At 38.7% G+C, this 18045-nt stretch overlaps 1 protein-coding gene across 1 annotated transcript in view; it reads right to left on the bottom strand.

The window, feature by feature from the left end:
* The window catches only part of LOC150076378 (uncharacterized), a 458875-nt gene that overhangs the window by 389739 nt on the left and 51091 nt on the right, over window positions 1-18045 (bottom strand). The window contains exon 3 of the mRNA XM_090387340.1: window positions 4585-4839. Within this exon, the coding sequence (XP_090243466.1) occupies window positions 4585-4839 (255 nt within the window). The remainder of the gene's footprint in view (window positions 1-4584; window positions 4840-18045) is intronic.

The following is an 18045-nucleotide window of genomic DNA, read 5'->3' as shown; positions in this document are numbered from 1 at the left end:
AGTGTTTTTATTTCAAAACTTACTAACCTTTTATTTTTCAGTCTCCAGAACAGTATTTTTGATAAGTTTGAAAATCTGAACTATCCCCAGTCCCAATTAGATTGGATTATCGATGCTCTACTGTATTATGTATGTGTGTTCACTGACTGATATGCAGCCTAAAATTCCAGAGTAACTCATGACATTCCCTGTGCTCAAGATCAGCTAACCTCAGTTCCAAGCCCCCAAACCTCTCCAAATAAGTAATGAAACAACTATAATGCCAAAAAAGGATAGGATCTTTGGTGCCAGTGTTAATTTCTGAAATGGGGATTGGAGAAGTTTAAAATGCAGTGAGATTTCACTTTAAAATTAAATTGGAACTCAAAACTGATTAATGAAGTTCCCTTTGGACAGTGCTGTATTGTTTGTTTGTTATTTAGTTTTTAGGAGCATTAGCAACTAAGACCATATTGCTCCAGGGATATGCGCTGGTCATTCCCTGACCTTTCCGCATTCTCCATATTTGGTGGTCATGGGCTCGAAACCACGGTCTAATCAAGAAGCGTGTGCTATGCACTGCTGCTCCTGCCCACCTGGCTACGGAGGCACCGGACAGTGCTGTACATTGCCAAACCCTGCTGTATATTATGTAATCCACATAGATAAACTCTAGTAGATATAAATTGAAAATGAGGTTCAGTTTTACTGAGAAAATATAGGAAAACAGGTTTATTAACTCCTTTTAACAGGAAATACATAAGTAAAAATAAGTTAAAAATAAACATACATCAATAGCTCTTGGGCATAGGTTGCCCTTCATCAGTTGGAAGGCTTTAATACAAAAAACTGAAAAGAATGCCCAGTGTCGTGGTCATGCAAAGTGAACCACGTGACACAGGTGCAGACAACAATTAGCAGTTGGAAGTAAAGACTTGTGGTTGTCACTGCAAAGCTTGGGTTTGCTGTGTGCACTGTCTATCATTCAGAAGGATGGTTGCTTCAATGATGGGGTGGATACGATCTCCTTTGTTCCGGTTAAAAGAATCACCACATCATGAAATGTGATGTGACCCTAACCAGACGCGCTGACAGTACTGACGAGAGTGGTTCATAATCTTAATGTCGCAGCATGGGTCGACGTCGTGCTGGGTTGACCAGAAGTGTTCAGCAATCGGCGAGTGCTCTAAATCAGCGGAGCAGATAGCTCTCTCATGCTCCAAGACTCAGTCTTTGAGTCTTCTTCCAGATTTGCCAATGTAGCAGCCAGTGTAGTCATCGCAGGAAATGTAGTACACCAAACCGGTCCGCAAGAGTAGAGGAATCGGTGTCTTCACCCTTGAGACAAGGGACCACAGTTTCCTACCTGGAAGCTGCAAGCACTTTATTCCATAACTCCGTAAGACCTTTGAGAGTTGTTGCAGCAGGTTCAGGTAGTATGGGATAAAGGTGGTCAAGGTGGAGTCATCGTTACGTGTGGACCTGGGGTTTGTCTCAGTCACGGGTTTGTAGGTCGCATTTATCTAAGGCACTGGTATGGTAACTGCACTTAGCCATGTCATTCCCACGGGCTTTCTCTACAGAGCTTCATTTAACAACAAACTTATGCAGCACGCCTGCCGTAACTTCAGTTTCACAACCCCAAATATCTGGATTGGCTGTCTTCACCAAGACCTACCAGCTTTGCTTTGCTTCAGCCAGCAAAGTTGTCCCCATGCTTGAGCTCAGTAACCTGATCCCCCCCCCATACTGAGCATTCTTTTCAGTTTTTTGTATTAACGCTTTCCAACTGATGAAGGGCAACCTATGCCCAAAAGCTATTGATGTATGTTTATTTTTAACTTGTTTTTCACTTATCTTATGTGTTTCCTGTTAAAAGGAATTAATAAACTTGCTTTCTCGTATTTTCTCAGTAAAACTGAACCTCATTGTCATTATGAACCCTGAGAACAGAGGCCTCTTTAACTTAGACAGAAATCGGAAATACACAATCCTCTCCAGAAATCTTTTAATCTACACCTAAATGACAAATGTACTCTCTTCCACAATGCCTTCAGAACTGATTTTACACCATTAATGGTGAGATCCATTTAATGGATCAGAGAGTACTGATCTTTTTCCTGGCCACCAATCAATCACTGTCAATTTTTATCTGCAGCAGGTACAGGAAGTAACAATTAAAATAATAACAGAAATAAACTAAAAAAGAATAAGAAAAAGGGGAGGGAAAAACTTTGGAGTTCAGTTATTTGCACAGAAAATCTGCATGTGCCTCTTAAACTCTTGGTAGATTATGAATAAAATTCTTGATGTCACCTGACTAAACAAACAAATGGTAAAATAAAATGTTTAATAAACATAAAACAGAAAGTTCAAATGAAACAGTAAAAATAAAATTAAGTAAGAAGTGATAAAATATACATTAATGAAATAAGAAGTGAGAAGAAGTGATAGTTTTGATAGAGTTACTAGATAGAATCAAGTAAGAAGTGATAAAATATACTTTATTGAAAAGCTTTCAAATCAAGGAGATGACGAAGAAGCACCTTGCTTTGAATGCCTTTTATTACAGTATATTTTTAATGCTTTTAATTTTATACATTACCAGTGCTTTTTTTTTTTTTTTTTTTTTTTACTATTTTATTGAATTTTATACTATTTAATATGCTTTATATGTTCATTAAACATTTTATTTTACAAAAGTTAGTCCAGTAATGTCCTTGGGAAAATTTTTGTAACTGAGTTAGCAATATGAAGTTTATATATATCGTTAATATTACAGTATATTTTAAAGATAATTAAGACATAAAAGTTCCCCACAACAGTATCCACTTGTCACTCGTTTGAAGAAGGCAGCATTCAAAATCCCATTTATGAATGGGGGAATTTCTAAAGGTTTCTTCAACTGAGTGTAGTTAGCCAACTCAGACAGAGGAAGCAGGGTGCCTCCATGAATTATTTTGAGTTTTTCAGCCTACACAATATGTATAAAGTGAACACACACTTGTACAGATACAGACATAACATATAATGGAGCAATATGGTCTACGTTTCTGATGCTCCTAAAAATTGACAAAACATAAAATATATTAAAATAACAGTTTCTATCTATTACATATCTGAAGTTATGAACAGTCAAAGTGATGTTGTTTCTGCCAACATTGGTGATAGAATTCTTTTTCAAGCCAGGAGAAAACACAACTGTCTGGATTCATGAAAAACTGAGGAAAGTATACCAACAAAGCACTATTATATAAGCAATGTTCATAAATGGCTCGCAAGTTTTAAGGGAATTTTGACCATCTAAGGAGTGAAAGACCAAATCTGTGTGCAATGAAGAAAACATTAAGATTTTAGATTAAATGATTCAAAAAGACAGAAAAATAACCAAATATGCATTAATGCAAGCACCAGGGCAATTGGTTAATACTTCAAAGAGAAGTATTAACCATTTTAGACACATTAGATAATAGAAAAATGCTGCAAATGGGTACCCACGCTATTAAAACAAGAGAGAGGGGAAATTCTCCAGGATCTGCCAAGACCTGTTGCAGGAGTGCAAAAACTTTCAAGATTTTTTTAAAATGCTTGATAACAGTTGATAAGAACTGGATCTTTCATTATGACCCTTATTCTAAATACCAGTCTGTGGAATGGACACATACGTCACCTCCAGTGAAGAAAAAACTTCTAACTGCCAGATCATCACAAAAAATTATGGGTACAGTGTTTTGGAACAAAGGAGAACCAAATTTGGTTGCCTTTTTTTTTTTTTTTTAGAAAAAGTTCAGACAGTAAATAACTAGTGCTAAACATTTGATAAGCTTAATAGGGCTATAAAACAAAATAGGAAGGCTCTAAGAGGACACCAAATTATATTACACCATGATAAGGCCAGGCCACAGAGTTCATATGAAAATTTCAAGTGTAGGGTGAAGAGCTTTGTCTCCTGATGCATATAGCCTGAATTTGGCTCCATCTGTTTTTTTTTTCTATTTGGACATATGAGGAGAGGACACCAAATTATATTACACCATGATAAGGCCAGGCCACAGAGTTCATATGAAAATTTCAAGTGTAGGGTGAAGAGCTTTGTCTCCTGATGCATATAGCCTGAATTTGGCTCCATCTGTTTTTTTTTTCTATTTGGACATATGAGGAGAAAAGGTTGTGGAAAGCTCTCTCTCTCTCTCTCTGTGTGTGTGTGATGGGGAGCTGAAAAGCTACAGGCTAGCTTTAACAACAGAGTCCATCCTTTTACCATAGTACATATGCAAGTTAGAAAGAACGATGACAAAATATACAATGTTACCCAGGGTCTGTTTAATAAATGATATAAATTGTAACTTTATACCTGTTGTTTTTATACTTTTATAGAAAAAGAGAGATTACTTATGGACTGACCGTTGTACTATTAGTCTGTTACTAATAGTACAACGGTCTCTAATGACAAGAATTTTATGCATAATATAATTCCCCGATGCACAAGGCCTTTTTTGGTAAATTATTCAATGTTATTAGCACATCACTAAAGTCTGGAGATATCGTATACACCAAAACCACAGATTGTAAAACAAGCAATTTGATCATTTTGCATATACTTACATTTGGAAGTATGGTCATCATCATGCAGCAAGTAGTTTGCAAGAGGAGGACAATATGTGAGGCATTGGATAACTGTATTCATGAAACATGTATTTCCTAAGTTGGCCAGTCCAGCACCAATTTTATGTATTTGTCGCCATTCCAAGTGTATTTTTCCTGGAGGGCAAAGCTGAACTCTGGGACTTGGAACTCCATCTCCTTTACCGTGGCTTTTTAGCTTTTCTATATTGCCATTTAGCACAAAGGATCGTTTTACTAAAAAAAAAAAAAAAAAAAAAAAAAAAAAGCAACATATACTCAGCCAATGTGTAATATATTCAAACAATGCTTTAAGGAGTTGAAAGAATCAAGACTCCCACTAACTTATTATTTTATACAGAGACTATAAAACAATCAAATTACACCAAAGTATACACCGATGAGCCAAAGCATTATGACCACCTACCTAATATGATGTTGGTCCTCCACGTGCAGCCAATTGTACCCGGTGAGGCATGGACGCTACAAGATTTCTAAATGTGCCTTGTGGTATCTGGTACCAACACGTAACCAGCAGATCCTTTAACTCCTGTAAGGTCAGTGGTTGAGATGCCGCAGATCGGAGTTGCATTCCAACACAAACCACAGCTGCTCAATGGGATTCATGTCTGGGGAATTTGAAAGCCAGTGCAATACTTGGAAGTTTTCCTCATGTTCCGCAAACCAGTCTCAAACAATCCGGGCAGTGTCGCATGGCACATTATCCTGCTGAAAGACAGCACCGCCAGAGGGTAAGACCATTGTCATGAAAGGGTGTACCTGGTCAGCAATGATGTTTAGGTAAAGTGTGCTGATGTCTAGTGGCACCAGGGGTTTCCCCCATCTTTGCGTTGCTTACATTGTGGGTGTGCCAGTTTGCTGGGAAAGCCAGAGATTTAAAAGTGTGTGGGTATTGAATTTGTGTTATGTTGTGTACCGTTGTTCACTAGTCGTTTAGACGACAGACCCCTGCTGAGGCCCAACGTTGCCCCACTTACACCCCGTGGAGGCAGACCAGGAACATAGTAGACTATTTTTACTCTGGCAGGTCCTGCCGCCTAATTTTCTGAGATTTCAGTGGCTAGGACCTAAAGAAAATATATATATATTTATGTAAGGATATATATATATATATACACACACACACACACACACACATATAAAAAATATGTGTGTGTGTAACATGTACATATGTGCGTGTCTTCAATTGCATGGGAAAATATTGCTTAGATGTAAGAAGGCCAAAAGTGGGTGTAGTTAATTTGGAGTTGTTTAAAGTTCTGGTATGAGGCATCATCATCATCATCAGCCATTTTCAATCCACTGCAGGATGAAGGCCTCTCCAGAAACTTTCCAGTTCCTTCTCTTTTTAAGCACTGGCCATTTATTTACTACCCAAAAACTCATGAATTTCATCTATCCATCTCCGCCTTTGTCTTCCAGGTTTTCTTCTAGCTCCTCTTGGGTACCATTCTGTTATTTTCTTAGTCCATCTGTCATCATGTCTTTGAGCTATGTGTCCTGCCCAAGACCATTTTAGTTCTTTAATTTTGATAAGAATGTCCTTTACTTGAGTTTTCTGCCTAATCCATGTGTTTCTCTTCTTATCTAACAGTCTGATTCCCAATATAATTCGTTCCATTCTTCGCTGTGTAGTTCTCAGCTTCTCTTCCATTCTTTTGGTGAGTGCCCAAGTTTCACTTCCATAAGTCATGGTGGGAAGTATACATTGGTTCATTATTTTACGTTTCAGACAAACTGGGATATTGCTCTTCAGTACGTGACTATATTTCCTGAATGCTGTCCATCCAAAATTTATTCTTCTCTTGACTTCCAGCCATTTATCATTATTACAGCTAATAACTTGTCCCAGATAAGTATATGACTCCACCTTTTCAATTACTGCTCCTTCAATCATTATTTCCCTTTCCGTGGCATACTTGTTCATCATTACTTTTGTTTTAGCCATATTCATCTTTAGTCCAAAATCCTTACTAACTGTGCATAACTGATTTAAGATTTTCCTCTAATTCTTTGGGATCGTGGCTTATGACCACAATGTCATCTGCAAATCATAAATGGTTTAGGTACTCTCCATTCACATTGACTCCTTTCTGCGACCAATCGAATCTTCTGAAAGGGCAGCAGTAAACAGCTTCGGAGATATTGTGTCTCCTTGTCGAACTCCTTGCTCGATTTTCAATTTGCTACTGTCTTTATCTAGTCTAATAAAGGAGGTAGCACTCTCATATATTTTCTTCAAAATCATAATATATGGGGTATCTATGCCTTGTCTTTCCAGTGCCCGAAACATTGCCTTATGCTGTATGGAGTCAAATGCCTTTTCATAATCCACAAATGACAGGCATAATGGTGTTTTATATTCATTTGCTTTCTCCATTAGCTGTGATATTACGTGAAGGTGATCCATAGTTGAGAATCCTGTCCTAAAGCCAGCTTGCTCTTTCGGTTGATTCCCATCAAGTATTCTTTCTAATCTGTTAGTAATGACCCTTGTGAACAACTTGTAGATGTGGGATAACAAGCTAATTGGTCTATAATTTCCAATTTCTGATTTATCTCTTTTCTTATGCAGCAAAACTATGATTGCATTATTCCACTGCTTAGGCATCACACCTTTTCTAATGCACTTTGTGAAGAGCCTTGCCAGTTTTTGTGTTATGTCTCTTCCTCCCAATTTTAAAAACTCTAAAGTAACTTCATCTTCCCCCGGGGATTTCTGATTCTTCATTTTCTTCAATGCATGTTCTACGTCATCAGGAAGAATATCGGGTATGTCGTATGTGTTGCTACTTTGCAATCCATCTTCCCCACTGCTGGTATCATTCCCTTGCTCCTTGTATAATTCTCCATAGTAGTGTTATACTCTGGAGAATTCTCCATAATTCTCCATTATGCCTTCTCTGCTGTTTATAAGTACACCATCGCTATTCTTCAGTTTCAGTATCATTTGTCTTTCATTATTACACTCATGGTTGCTGATTTAAATCCTTTGTTTTCCCTTAATGCTTGTCCTACTTTTCTTGTGTTAAATCTTCTTATGTCCTCTCTGAGTCTCTTTCTAATGGCTTTGCATAACTCAGTATACTCAATTTTCTCCCTGTCAGTGTTTTTCTTGATCTTCATTTGTCATCTTCGGTTCATCACGACAAGTGTTTCTTGACTAATTTTTTCTTCTTTGGATTTCTGTTTCCCTATAGGTTTCTTGGGCTTTATGACATTCAGAAAGTTGTAATATTCCTTGTCGATATCTTGGTCCTAGCAGTCTGCAGAAGCTCAAACTTGTTCTTAAGTTCCAGTACATACTGCTTTTTTTCCTCCTCTGTTATCTCAAAGACCTTTGTATTATTTACTTGAGTCAGTTTTTTCCTTTCCTTTCCTACATCTATATCAAGTGTACATCTTACCACCATTCTGTGATCACCTCTAACATTTACCTTATTCAGGACAGTAACATCATTAACAATATATCTTCTGTTAGTGAGGATGAAGTTGATTTCATTAGTTGTTAATCCATTTGGACTCTTCCATGTCCACTTTCTGTTCACCCTTTTCTTGAAAAAACTGTTCATTACTGACAGTCCTTGAGATTCTGCAAATTCCACAAGTCTTTCACCTCTTTTATTTCTTTCACCAATTCCAAAATTTCCTATAGTTCCTCTTTCTGCGCTGTTTTGCCTTTTTCCAACCTTAGCATTGAAGTCCCCATAATAATAGTGTAGTGGGTTTTCTGCTCATCTAGAAGACTCTCAATCTCGGGGTACATTACTTCAACCTCTTTATCATCGTCGCTCGATGTTGGTGCATAAATCATTATAATCTTTAGCTTGTACCTCTTAGAAATCTTGAGTATTAGTCTTGACACTCTTGATGATGTACTTTTGAATTCCAAAATGTTGTTTTTAAAATCTTTATGGACCAGAAACCCAACTCCACCTTCACTCCTTTCACTGTTTCCATTGGTGTACAGCAGATTTCCACTTGATAAACTTATAAGTGATTCATTTCTTCTTCTTGTTTCAGCCAAACCGATGATATTCCAATTCACATTTTCTAATTCCTTTTCCAGCTCTAATATTCTGTCTTCACCGATGAGTGATCGTATGTTATAACAGGCCAAGTTCAATTTCCGTGCATGGCAGCCTGGTCGTACCCAGAGATTCTTAGCACCCTCTGCTTCCACTCTGATCGTCTCGCTTCCGTAAGAGGGAGAGTGAAAGCTGCTGGGGACTGAGGGCCATTTGTATTGTTGTGCTCTCATTGCTGGAGGGTTTAGTCTTTTCCTCTTCACGCTGACCAGGCGTCTTAAAGAGAACCACTCTACACGTTCGTTGCCACCTAAGTGACGTAACAGGGCTTACCATCGAGAAGGTGCGCATGAGTGGATTTTAGGGAGGCAGGCCAACTGGACTTTTCCTAAATCTTCTGTAATAGAGAGATATTGGATCCATCAGTGTTTTAGGCTGAGTGTCTGATAACACACAGGATACCTGTTCCCCTCTAAGCCCCTTAGAGGGGAGTGTGAGGAATATGCTTGCGTAAAGATGGGGGGGGAGAAGACTGGGAGGAGTAAGGCAGAAGTATGGGGGACAATAGAGTAGGTGACCCCAGTAGATCAGTGAGGCATGCACATGCCTTAACAGAAGGAAATGAGGGGTGGGCCCTCCCACCCCAGGATTTAAAGAGAGTCGGGCTAGGTTGCCCAGCTCAGATCGCCGTGTGGCATCGGCAGCTGGGCTGCATGTCATACACATCAATTCTGTCTGAGTTGTCGGTCCGGTATTTGTCTTGGAACAGGAGCAAGGATCTCTTTGTTGCAGCTACGTGGATGTCCTCAGATTCTGCTTGTGGTTGTAGGCAACTAGTCGAGCACCTTGTGGGTGTTCATTATTAAGTTCGCTTCTTGTTCTTCCTTCTTCATTGTCACAGTTGATGTACCTATGATCCAGTCCGGTTTGTTTTAGTTGGGGTCTCGTCCCTGCGCGCAATCCTCAAGTGTTTATCTGTTCTTTTGTTGTGTTTATAGTAGTAGGCTGTTTGCCTGCTTTGTGAACTGACATTTGTCCTCAGTCAGGGTCTCGTCTGTGATAGGACAATGGGGTTTCCTTTTCATTTCACCTGATTAGTTCCGGGCTTTTCTTGATGTTTAGGTAGGTGGTGGACATCAGAGTGCCCGGCACATGGATGACTGAACCCAGGGTATCCCAGCAGAACATCGCCCAAAGCATGACACTGCCACCACCAGCTTTTCGTCCCATGGTGCATCCAAGCGCCATCACTTCCCCAGGTAAACGATGCACACGTACCGGGCTGTGGTGCAACAGGATATGTGATTCATCAGACCTGATGATCTTCTTCCAATAACTCAAGGTCCAATTTCAATGCTTGTGTGCCCATTGTAGGCACTGTCACCGGTGAACCGTGGTTAGCATGGGCACTCGGAGTGGCCTGCGGCTACGCAGCCCCATTTTCAGCAGGGTTCAATGTACTGTGTGTCGTGACACATTACTCCCGTCATCAGCATTCCAATTACCGGCGAGTTGCGCCACAGTCGCCCTTCTGTTACCATGTACCATCCGGGAGAGCCTTTGCTCACCTCGAGCATTGATGAGCTGTGGTCGTCCAACACCTCACCAGCTGTCATGGGTTCCCCCCCCCCCACCCCGTACCACTTTCGGTAGGTACTAACCTGTGCCATTTCGGATATGCTCTGACCCATTTGGCCTTTGTCAAACTTGCTTAAGTCCGCTGCCATTCCCATCTGAAGAACAAGAGTAACACTGATTAACGGAGCTCAGTATCAGGTGTTTTTTATACCGTGTCCCGACCCGCGCACACACCATAGTTTACCCGCAGTTGCTTCGATTTGCATAATGACTCGCTGGTCATAACGTTTTGGCTCATTGGTGCATGTATAAAACATGATGAACCTTATCTGGGAAGGACTGGATGATTGTTTCAGATTGACCTGTTAATAGATGCTATGCCTAACATAAGGTGAGTCAGTCGTGGGATAGATTTCTAAAGAAATTCATATGCTAAAAGCAGTCGTTCATGACTATTCCTTATTAACTTTTCTTTCTGGTCACTGACACCTGAGTAACTAAATACAGAACAGGTTCATAACTGTAATAATTAAAAATAATAATTTTTAAACACTTTCATAACTTAAGTTTCATAACATAACTTAATTCATACCTACTCTTAGGTAATTTAATATAGCCAACAAGAAATATATATTTTTTTAAATTGCTTATTTTATTTTTTTCTGGTTAACAATACTATAATTCGAGCATGGTGACAAACAGGATAACATACTCCAGAGCAAGAGCAAACTTCAATCACCTTAAATCATTAGCAATTAAATAGCATATGGAAGAAGCTACACATGCAAAAGGAATTCTTACCCATTCTCAGTATTGTAATGAGTTTCCAGACCAGATTGATCCTGAGATGTGGATGAACTTTATCACGAGGTTTGACTGAAATGGCCTCGATCAGGATGCAGTGCTTTGTATGTCCGATGAATGACAGGGTACAAAGGGATATGCTCTGTAAAATAGCTATCACTAAGTATCAGCTTATTACTGCAATTAACAACATGCCTGCAACTAATGCTTTGGGGATAGACGAAATCCCTCAATTCATAATTAAGTGCTTAAACTCGTTCAACCCACTACTCTTAATATTCAATGTAATAAATACTGTGTGGAATGTCTATACTATAAGGCTGCTGCAAAAGATCAATAACCCGACTACAGCCAAGCACTTAAGGCCAATCACTCAGTCCTCATGCCTCCACAAACTGCTAGAGAAAACAATGCTCAAAACACTGACTAGTCACATGCTACCTCAGAAACCTTCTCAGATACATTATGTGATAGCACTGCCAGACAGATCAACAATCAGTAACCTCCAAATGACAACCAACCATATCACAGCATTTGAAGAAAGATCAGCGGTAGTGGTAACCTAACCATGCCATATATGATGCACCTGTTACACCAGTGGTTTTCAACCGGGGTGCCGCAACAACATTCCAGGGGTGCCACGTAATTTGGGTTTAAATTACTTAAACTTATTATTTTTTTTTTTTATTTCATTATAAAAAGGTGTACGGTATCTTTTTAATTTTGTGATGATCTATAATTGATGTTTATTTAGTACCTCTATATAAAGAATAAATTTTATATATATATATATATATATAAAATTTGTATTATGAATTGTAATTTTGTTTATAGTTATATTATTGTAATAACTATTATATAACATTTTTTTAATATTATTTTATATATATATATATATATATAGAAATAATATTTATATATATTATAAATATATATAACATACACAGAGAATTGGATCTAACAGGCAGAAAATTGAGTAGGGGTGTCACAAAATAAAATAAATTGCTTATGGGTACCATTATTAAAAAATGGTCAAAAATCACTGTGTTCCACCATGTTTTTCAAACAAGTAATTTAGACATTTCATATTTAGCGCACCTCTACTTCTATCATACAACACTCATCCAACACTATTAAACTAGATTATTCACCAGCATTGCATTAGCACACTAACTGTAACAAAAGCACAGAATCAGACATGCTGTAGACAGATGAGGCCATATTCATGAGCCTTGGTATACTGAATTTACACACTAAATAAACATGGCATAAACACACAATCCATACTAAACTCTTGATGCATGAATACATTATGAGAGAATTTGCTGCAAATGTGTAGGCTAATTTTTAGTGAAACTTGGTTTTGGCCACATTTTTTGGATTATCACATAACAGTATCATTATCTGCTAAATTTCTAAGGATATCTACCACCACTTCTGTAATACATTCCATTGCACCATGCACATATGCAGAGTTGGGGGAACCCCCGGAGTCAAATTACAAATAACACTATACTATGCATCATATCCATCCAGGAACCTGAATGGTTCCTCATCCAGGAACCATTCAGGATTGCCCACTAAGTAACCATTAATGGTGCCCTCCTGGCAGAGTATATTGCCTCCTCATCATATGACATTCTTAATAGACCTAACCAACAACCCAACTTCTCAAACAACTATCATGAAGCCATCATTGATGTCACCTTGGCCAGCCACTCTGTAGCATGGAAGGGTTAATGAGACTTGGAGCACCTAGGACCATAGGCAATTTCCTTCACCTTGGTTCATCTAGTGAATCCAGTTCCTCCTGTCATACCTGGTGAATCCACCAGGTATGTCATTAAGCGCATGGACCAGAGCTTGTTCAAGACTGCACTATAAACATCACTGAATGATCATCCTATCACTGCCTCTTCCTCACTCTCCCCAGAACATACAGCAAGGATCGCAACTGTTATACTTGCTGCCTGCAATGTGGCAAATACAAAGGAAAATGTCATACTACAACTAAGTGCCCTTTTGTGAAGCATATAGAACCATCAGAAATATTTATACCACTGCCATCAGGAACAAAGAGCGAGCATCGTGGCAAAATCTCGTTGGCACAATTGGAAACTCAAACCCCCAGGGAATCATTTACAAGATCGTCGGATTTTGTAAATGATTCCCCGGGGGTTTGAGTTTCCAATCGACAAATTCCCCAAACTGACAAATGATTACCAGTAAGCTGCCAAGGGGCAAAGTAATCAACTCAAACACCACCACACCAACAAGATCACTTACCTGCTCGTGAAACAACTCTATTGACAATATTCTTTACTAGGTGGTATATGACTCTCGCCAACCAGTGAAATACCACCATTTGATTATTGGAGGCTTGAAGTGGGAGAATCCACATTTAGTCTCTAGAGCAAAGCTCCGGCAATCCTGCCCATTTCTTTCATCGTGCAATATGATTGATGTCTTTTAAGGTTATGATCTACATCATGGCAAGATATTAATCTTGCTGACATTTCGAGAGTAAAACTAAAATGTGTTCACAAGCTGGCCACTAGATAGAAACCATTGGTAATTCTCTAAGAGGCTTCCGGATCAACTAGTGTATAATCTCACTGTCTCTGCCAGACTGACCGGAGGGAGTGCAAGTAGTGCAAGAGGCATTCTCAAGGCCATGTTATGTCAAGATTCTTGCCAAAAATTTCATTACTCCACACACGCCCTCCCCACCTTTTCTTACTACTGAATACATCATGATAGTCAAACTAATAGGACTAACTTCTCTGCAAAAAGATCTACACCTCTCAAGCAATTCCTCATTAATTTCACAAATATATGTGGACTCAGTTCCAATCTCAATGGTGTCCATTTCCACTTTCAGTCTGCCAAACCCCATCTATTTTTTCTGACAGAATCCCAATTATCAGTTGATTCAAGCAGTGCTATAATCTCAGTTGTTTTAATTACATGCTGTATGATTACTTTTGCTTCAAAGATATGCTTGTGCATATATCCACTCTGATAGTCCCTGTCAGGGACTTAGTCATTTGGAATCTCCTCTTTTCAATCTTCTCTCGTTTAAAATCTCTCTACCATTCTGCCAAATTCATCTGTTACCTCTGTCATTCTCTGAACTCCACTAATCACTTGGAACTCTCTGATTTCTCTCTCTGAAACCACACTTTTTCCAGTCCAACTTTCCTAACATTGAGGTAATTTTCCTTGGTGATTTTAATGTTCAAAACTCCAGCTGGCTTCCAGTTTCTAGTCACACAGACCCAGCTGGTCAAGATGAGGCTTTTGCAATTACTAATGACCTTGGACAGATTGTTCATTTACCAACCAGAATACCAGATAATCCTAACCACACAGCCAACACATTTGAACTTTTTCTCACAAACAACCCAATAAACAAGTGCAGGGTTAAGGTGAATGGTCATCTAGGTACTTCAGATCACAACTTGGTGATGGTCACTTCTCCAATGGAGCCTTTCTCTCATGGCCACTGTCAACCACATGTTGTTTGGCATTAAAAGAATGCAAAATGGGATGATTTGCTACATTTCTTTTCTTCTTTTCCTTTACTGTTTCAAATCTTCTGATGTCAATTACTCAGATCATGTCAGTGAAATTAATCTTGCAGGGATGAAATCCTTTATTCCACACTCCACCTTAAAACCTCATCCTTTATCTAAACCTTGGTTTCCAATAAATGTGCCGAGGCTGTTCAGAATAAGAATTTTTCATATCGCAATTGGCTTGTATCAAAATTTTTTAGGATCCTTTCTGCCTACACCAAAGCTTGCAACAATTGTAAAGCAGTTATTATTCAGTCCAAACTAGATTTCGAACAGGCTAAGAGTAGAACACTCGCTTCTTGTCCAAATGGTAGTCAAGTATACTGGTCTCTTGCCAAAGCTATTGGCTGCAACTTTTACCCATCTCTATTCCCACTTCAGCCAAAGATAAAGCTGACTTGCTAGCATCCTACTTTTCTTCTACCTCATGTAACGATGACTTAGCATTAGCTGAGGCATATGATGCAAGAAAGCAAGCTTATATAGCATCAGCCAAAAAAAAAAAAAAAACATTCACATTTCACACATCCAGTCACTCCAAATGTTTGTCTAGTTCAGCCTTAAATTCATGTAAGCTATCAATTTCCATAACAGATGGAAGTCTGTTCCAGCAATCAACTACCCACTGGCTAAAGGCAAACTTCAGCACATCGATTCTACAACTATCTTTCCTCGATTTGAATCTATGCCCCCTTATGTTCTTAACTTGGTAAACCACCTCCAAACATTCCCAGTATACTCCATTCAATGCCTCCTGTAGTCTTCCATCAAAAGGATGATGAATTTTGAACAGGCTTGATGCCAAAAAACACCAGGTATGAATGTATGTATTTTTCGCTTGTTCTCAAAACCTGTGCTTCTGAGTTTACTCCTGTTCCCTGTCACTTTTCTTCACTTTCTTGCTCCGCAGGTGTTTTCCCTTCTACTTGAAATTTTGCTCATATCCAGTTTCTAAAAAGGGTGACAAATCCCTCTCAACCAATTATCATCCCATTGCACTTACTTCTATTCTTTCCAAATTAATGGAGAAGTCTATTAACCACCAACTCCTAAATTATCTGGACCCTACCACATGATCAATTATCACCAATACAGATTATGTCAGTGTCAATCCACTGGTGATAGAGTAGCATATTTATGTTACCATCAATGGAAAAGTTTGGTGAAACTCAAGCAGTTGCTCTTGCCATAAAGTTCTTCTAAATAAGGTTACATCTTATTGCCTGCCAACTGTTTTTTGTAATTGGATATCTAGTTTTCTCCCTGACCACTCAATACAGGTGATGGTAGATGGTGTCTTCTAACTTCTCTACTAAAGGAGGTGTTCCCCAATTGGGTATCTAGTTTTCTCCCTGACCACTTAATACAGGTGATGGTAGATGGTGTCTTCTAACTTCTCTACTAAAGGAGGTGTTCCCCAAGGTTCAGTTTTCTCCCACTCCTTTCCTCTTGTATATTAATGACCTTCTACCCTGAATAGAAATTCCATCCATAGAAATCCTATCCAAAGTCTTCCATCAAAAGGATGATGAATTTTGAACAGGCTTGATGCCAAAAAACACCAGGTACGAATGTATGTATTTTTCCGCTTGTTCTCGGCATACTGAGAACAAGCGGAAAAATACATACTCCTGTTCTCTGTTACTTTTCTTAACTTTCTTGCTCTGCAGGTGTTTTCGCTTCTACTTGAAATTTTGCTCATATCCAGCCAGTTCCTAAAAAGGGTGACAAATCCCTCTCAACCAATTATCATCCCATTGCGCTTACTTCTATTCTTTCCAAATTAATGGAGAAGTCTATTAACCATCAACTCCTAAATTATCTGGAAACCTTCCACATGATCAATGATTACCAATACAGATTATGTTCATCTGTATTGGTGATCATTGATCATGTGGAAGTTATGGTTCATCCATTTCCTTCAACCTGAATTGTTGAGGAGGCTTCCATCCTGCAGTGGGTTGATAATGGCTGCAGTTTACCTTTTTTATCTTTTACATGGGCTGAGAGAGAGGGGGAAGCAAACCGATATCATGCATCGTTCGGGTGGATGAAACAAAGTAGCCTTCCACTGACACATTCTTGAATTTTTACACAATGCTGGTGGTGTGGACTGTCTTCGCAATTACGAGATTAGTTCTGTAGTAGTAGTGCGAAAAACTAGTAAGCATAACTAAACTCACTTCCTTGTATAAATATTTTTTTGATAATTACCAATATTTTGAAATATTAAAATAAAAATGACCACGGATTTGCAGTTTAAAAAAGGAACTTTAAAGCGAGAAGCAAATACTTCTAGAAAAGTGAAAATGTGGTCGATGAAAACGAACACACTTCAAAGTGATGATGAACAATCATAGCCTTTTGTTCCCCCAAAAATTCGAAGTGAAAAAACAGGAACCAAATAATAAAAGGCCAAAACAAAAGTATAATGACAGTTATTTGAATTTCGGCTTTAGGTGTGTTGGAAATAAAGATGCTCCTGATACACAGTGCATCATATGTAATAAAATACTAGCAAACAGTTCCTTGGCTCAAGCTAAACTTGTGTTCCATAAATATATTGTAAGATGAAAAGTGTTCTGTGCCTAAAAAATTTTGGGAAACGCTGAGTTAGCTGATGATTTCAATCCTTATAAAACTCAGTCCTATCTTATATCTTGCAAAAAGAATTCTTCTGCTCCAATGCTTATCTTCGATGACACTGATTTCTAGGAAAGATCATTAGCATTAACATTAGTAGAGGCATATGATGCAAGAAAGCAAGCTTATATAGCATCAGCCAAAAAAAAAAAAAAAAAAAAACCCTTCCCGTTTCACCCATTCATTCACCCCAAAAGTTTATCTAGTTCAGCCTTGAATTTATTTAAGCTATCGACATCCAAAATGGCAGATGGAAGTTTGTTCCACGAAAAAATCACCTGTTGGGTTGTATTTTATTGGCACATTAGCAACTAAGGCTATAATGCTGGCTAAAGGCAAATTTCTGCACTTCTATTCTACAACTGCCTTTCCTCAATTTGAATTTATGCCCCCTGAGGTGTGGCATCTGACAAAGAGGAAGAATCCCATCAGCAGCGAACTTGCTCAAACCATTCAAGGCCTTATACACCTTAATCAGATCACCTCGTAGGTGCCTAGTCTCCACATGCTAAAATTTGCAGAAATTAAGATTTCTTGGTAAGAGAACCCCTTTGTTCCCTTCACAAATCTTGTTGCCCTTCTCTGTACTTGCTCAAGCAACTCTACATCCTTCTTAAAACGAAGCCTTCAGACCTGTATGCAGTACTCAAGGTGTGGCCAGACCTGACCATTGCCTTATACAAGGGGATAATCACCTCCTTATACCCAATAGCAAAATTCCTGTATATCATTGACAAGGCCTCATGACCTATTCTGGCAGCCTGTCTGCACTGCTCAGAAAACTTCATAGT

This window comes from Mastigoproctus giganteus, chromosome 13 (genome assembly GCF_048544385.1).
Source record: "Mastigoproctus giganteus isolate SK-2022 chromosome 13, ASM4854438v1, whole genome shotgun sequence".
In the NCBI taxonomy this organism is placed as follows: Eukaryota; Metazoa; Arthropoda; class Arachnida; order Uropygi; family Thelyphonidae; genus Mastigoproctus; species Mastigoproctus giganteus.
The sequence above is the reverse complement of the archived record's forward strand: the minus strand, read 5'-3'. Positions and strand labels throughout refer to the sequence as shown.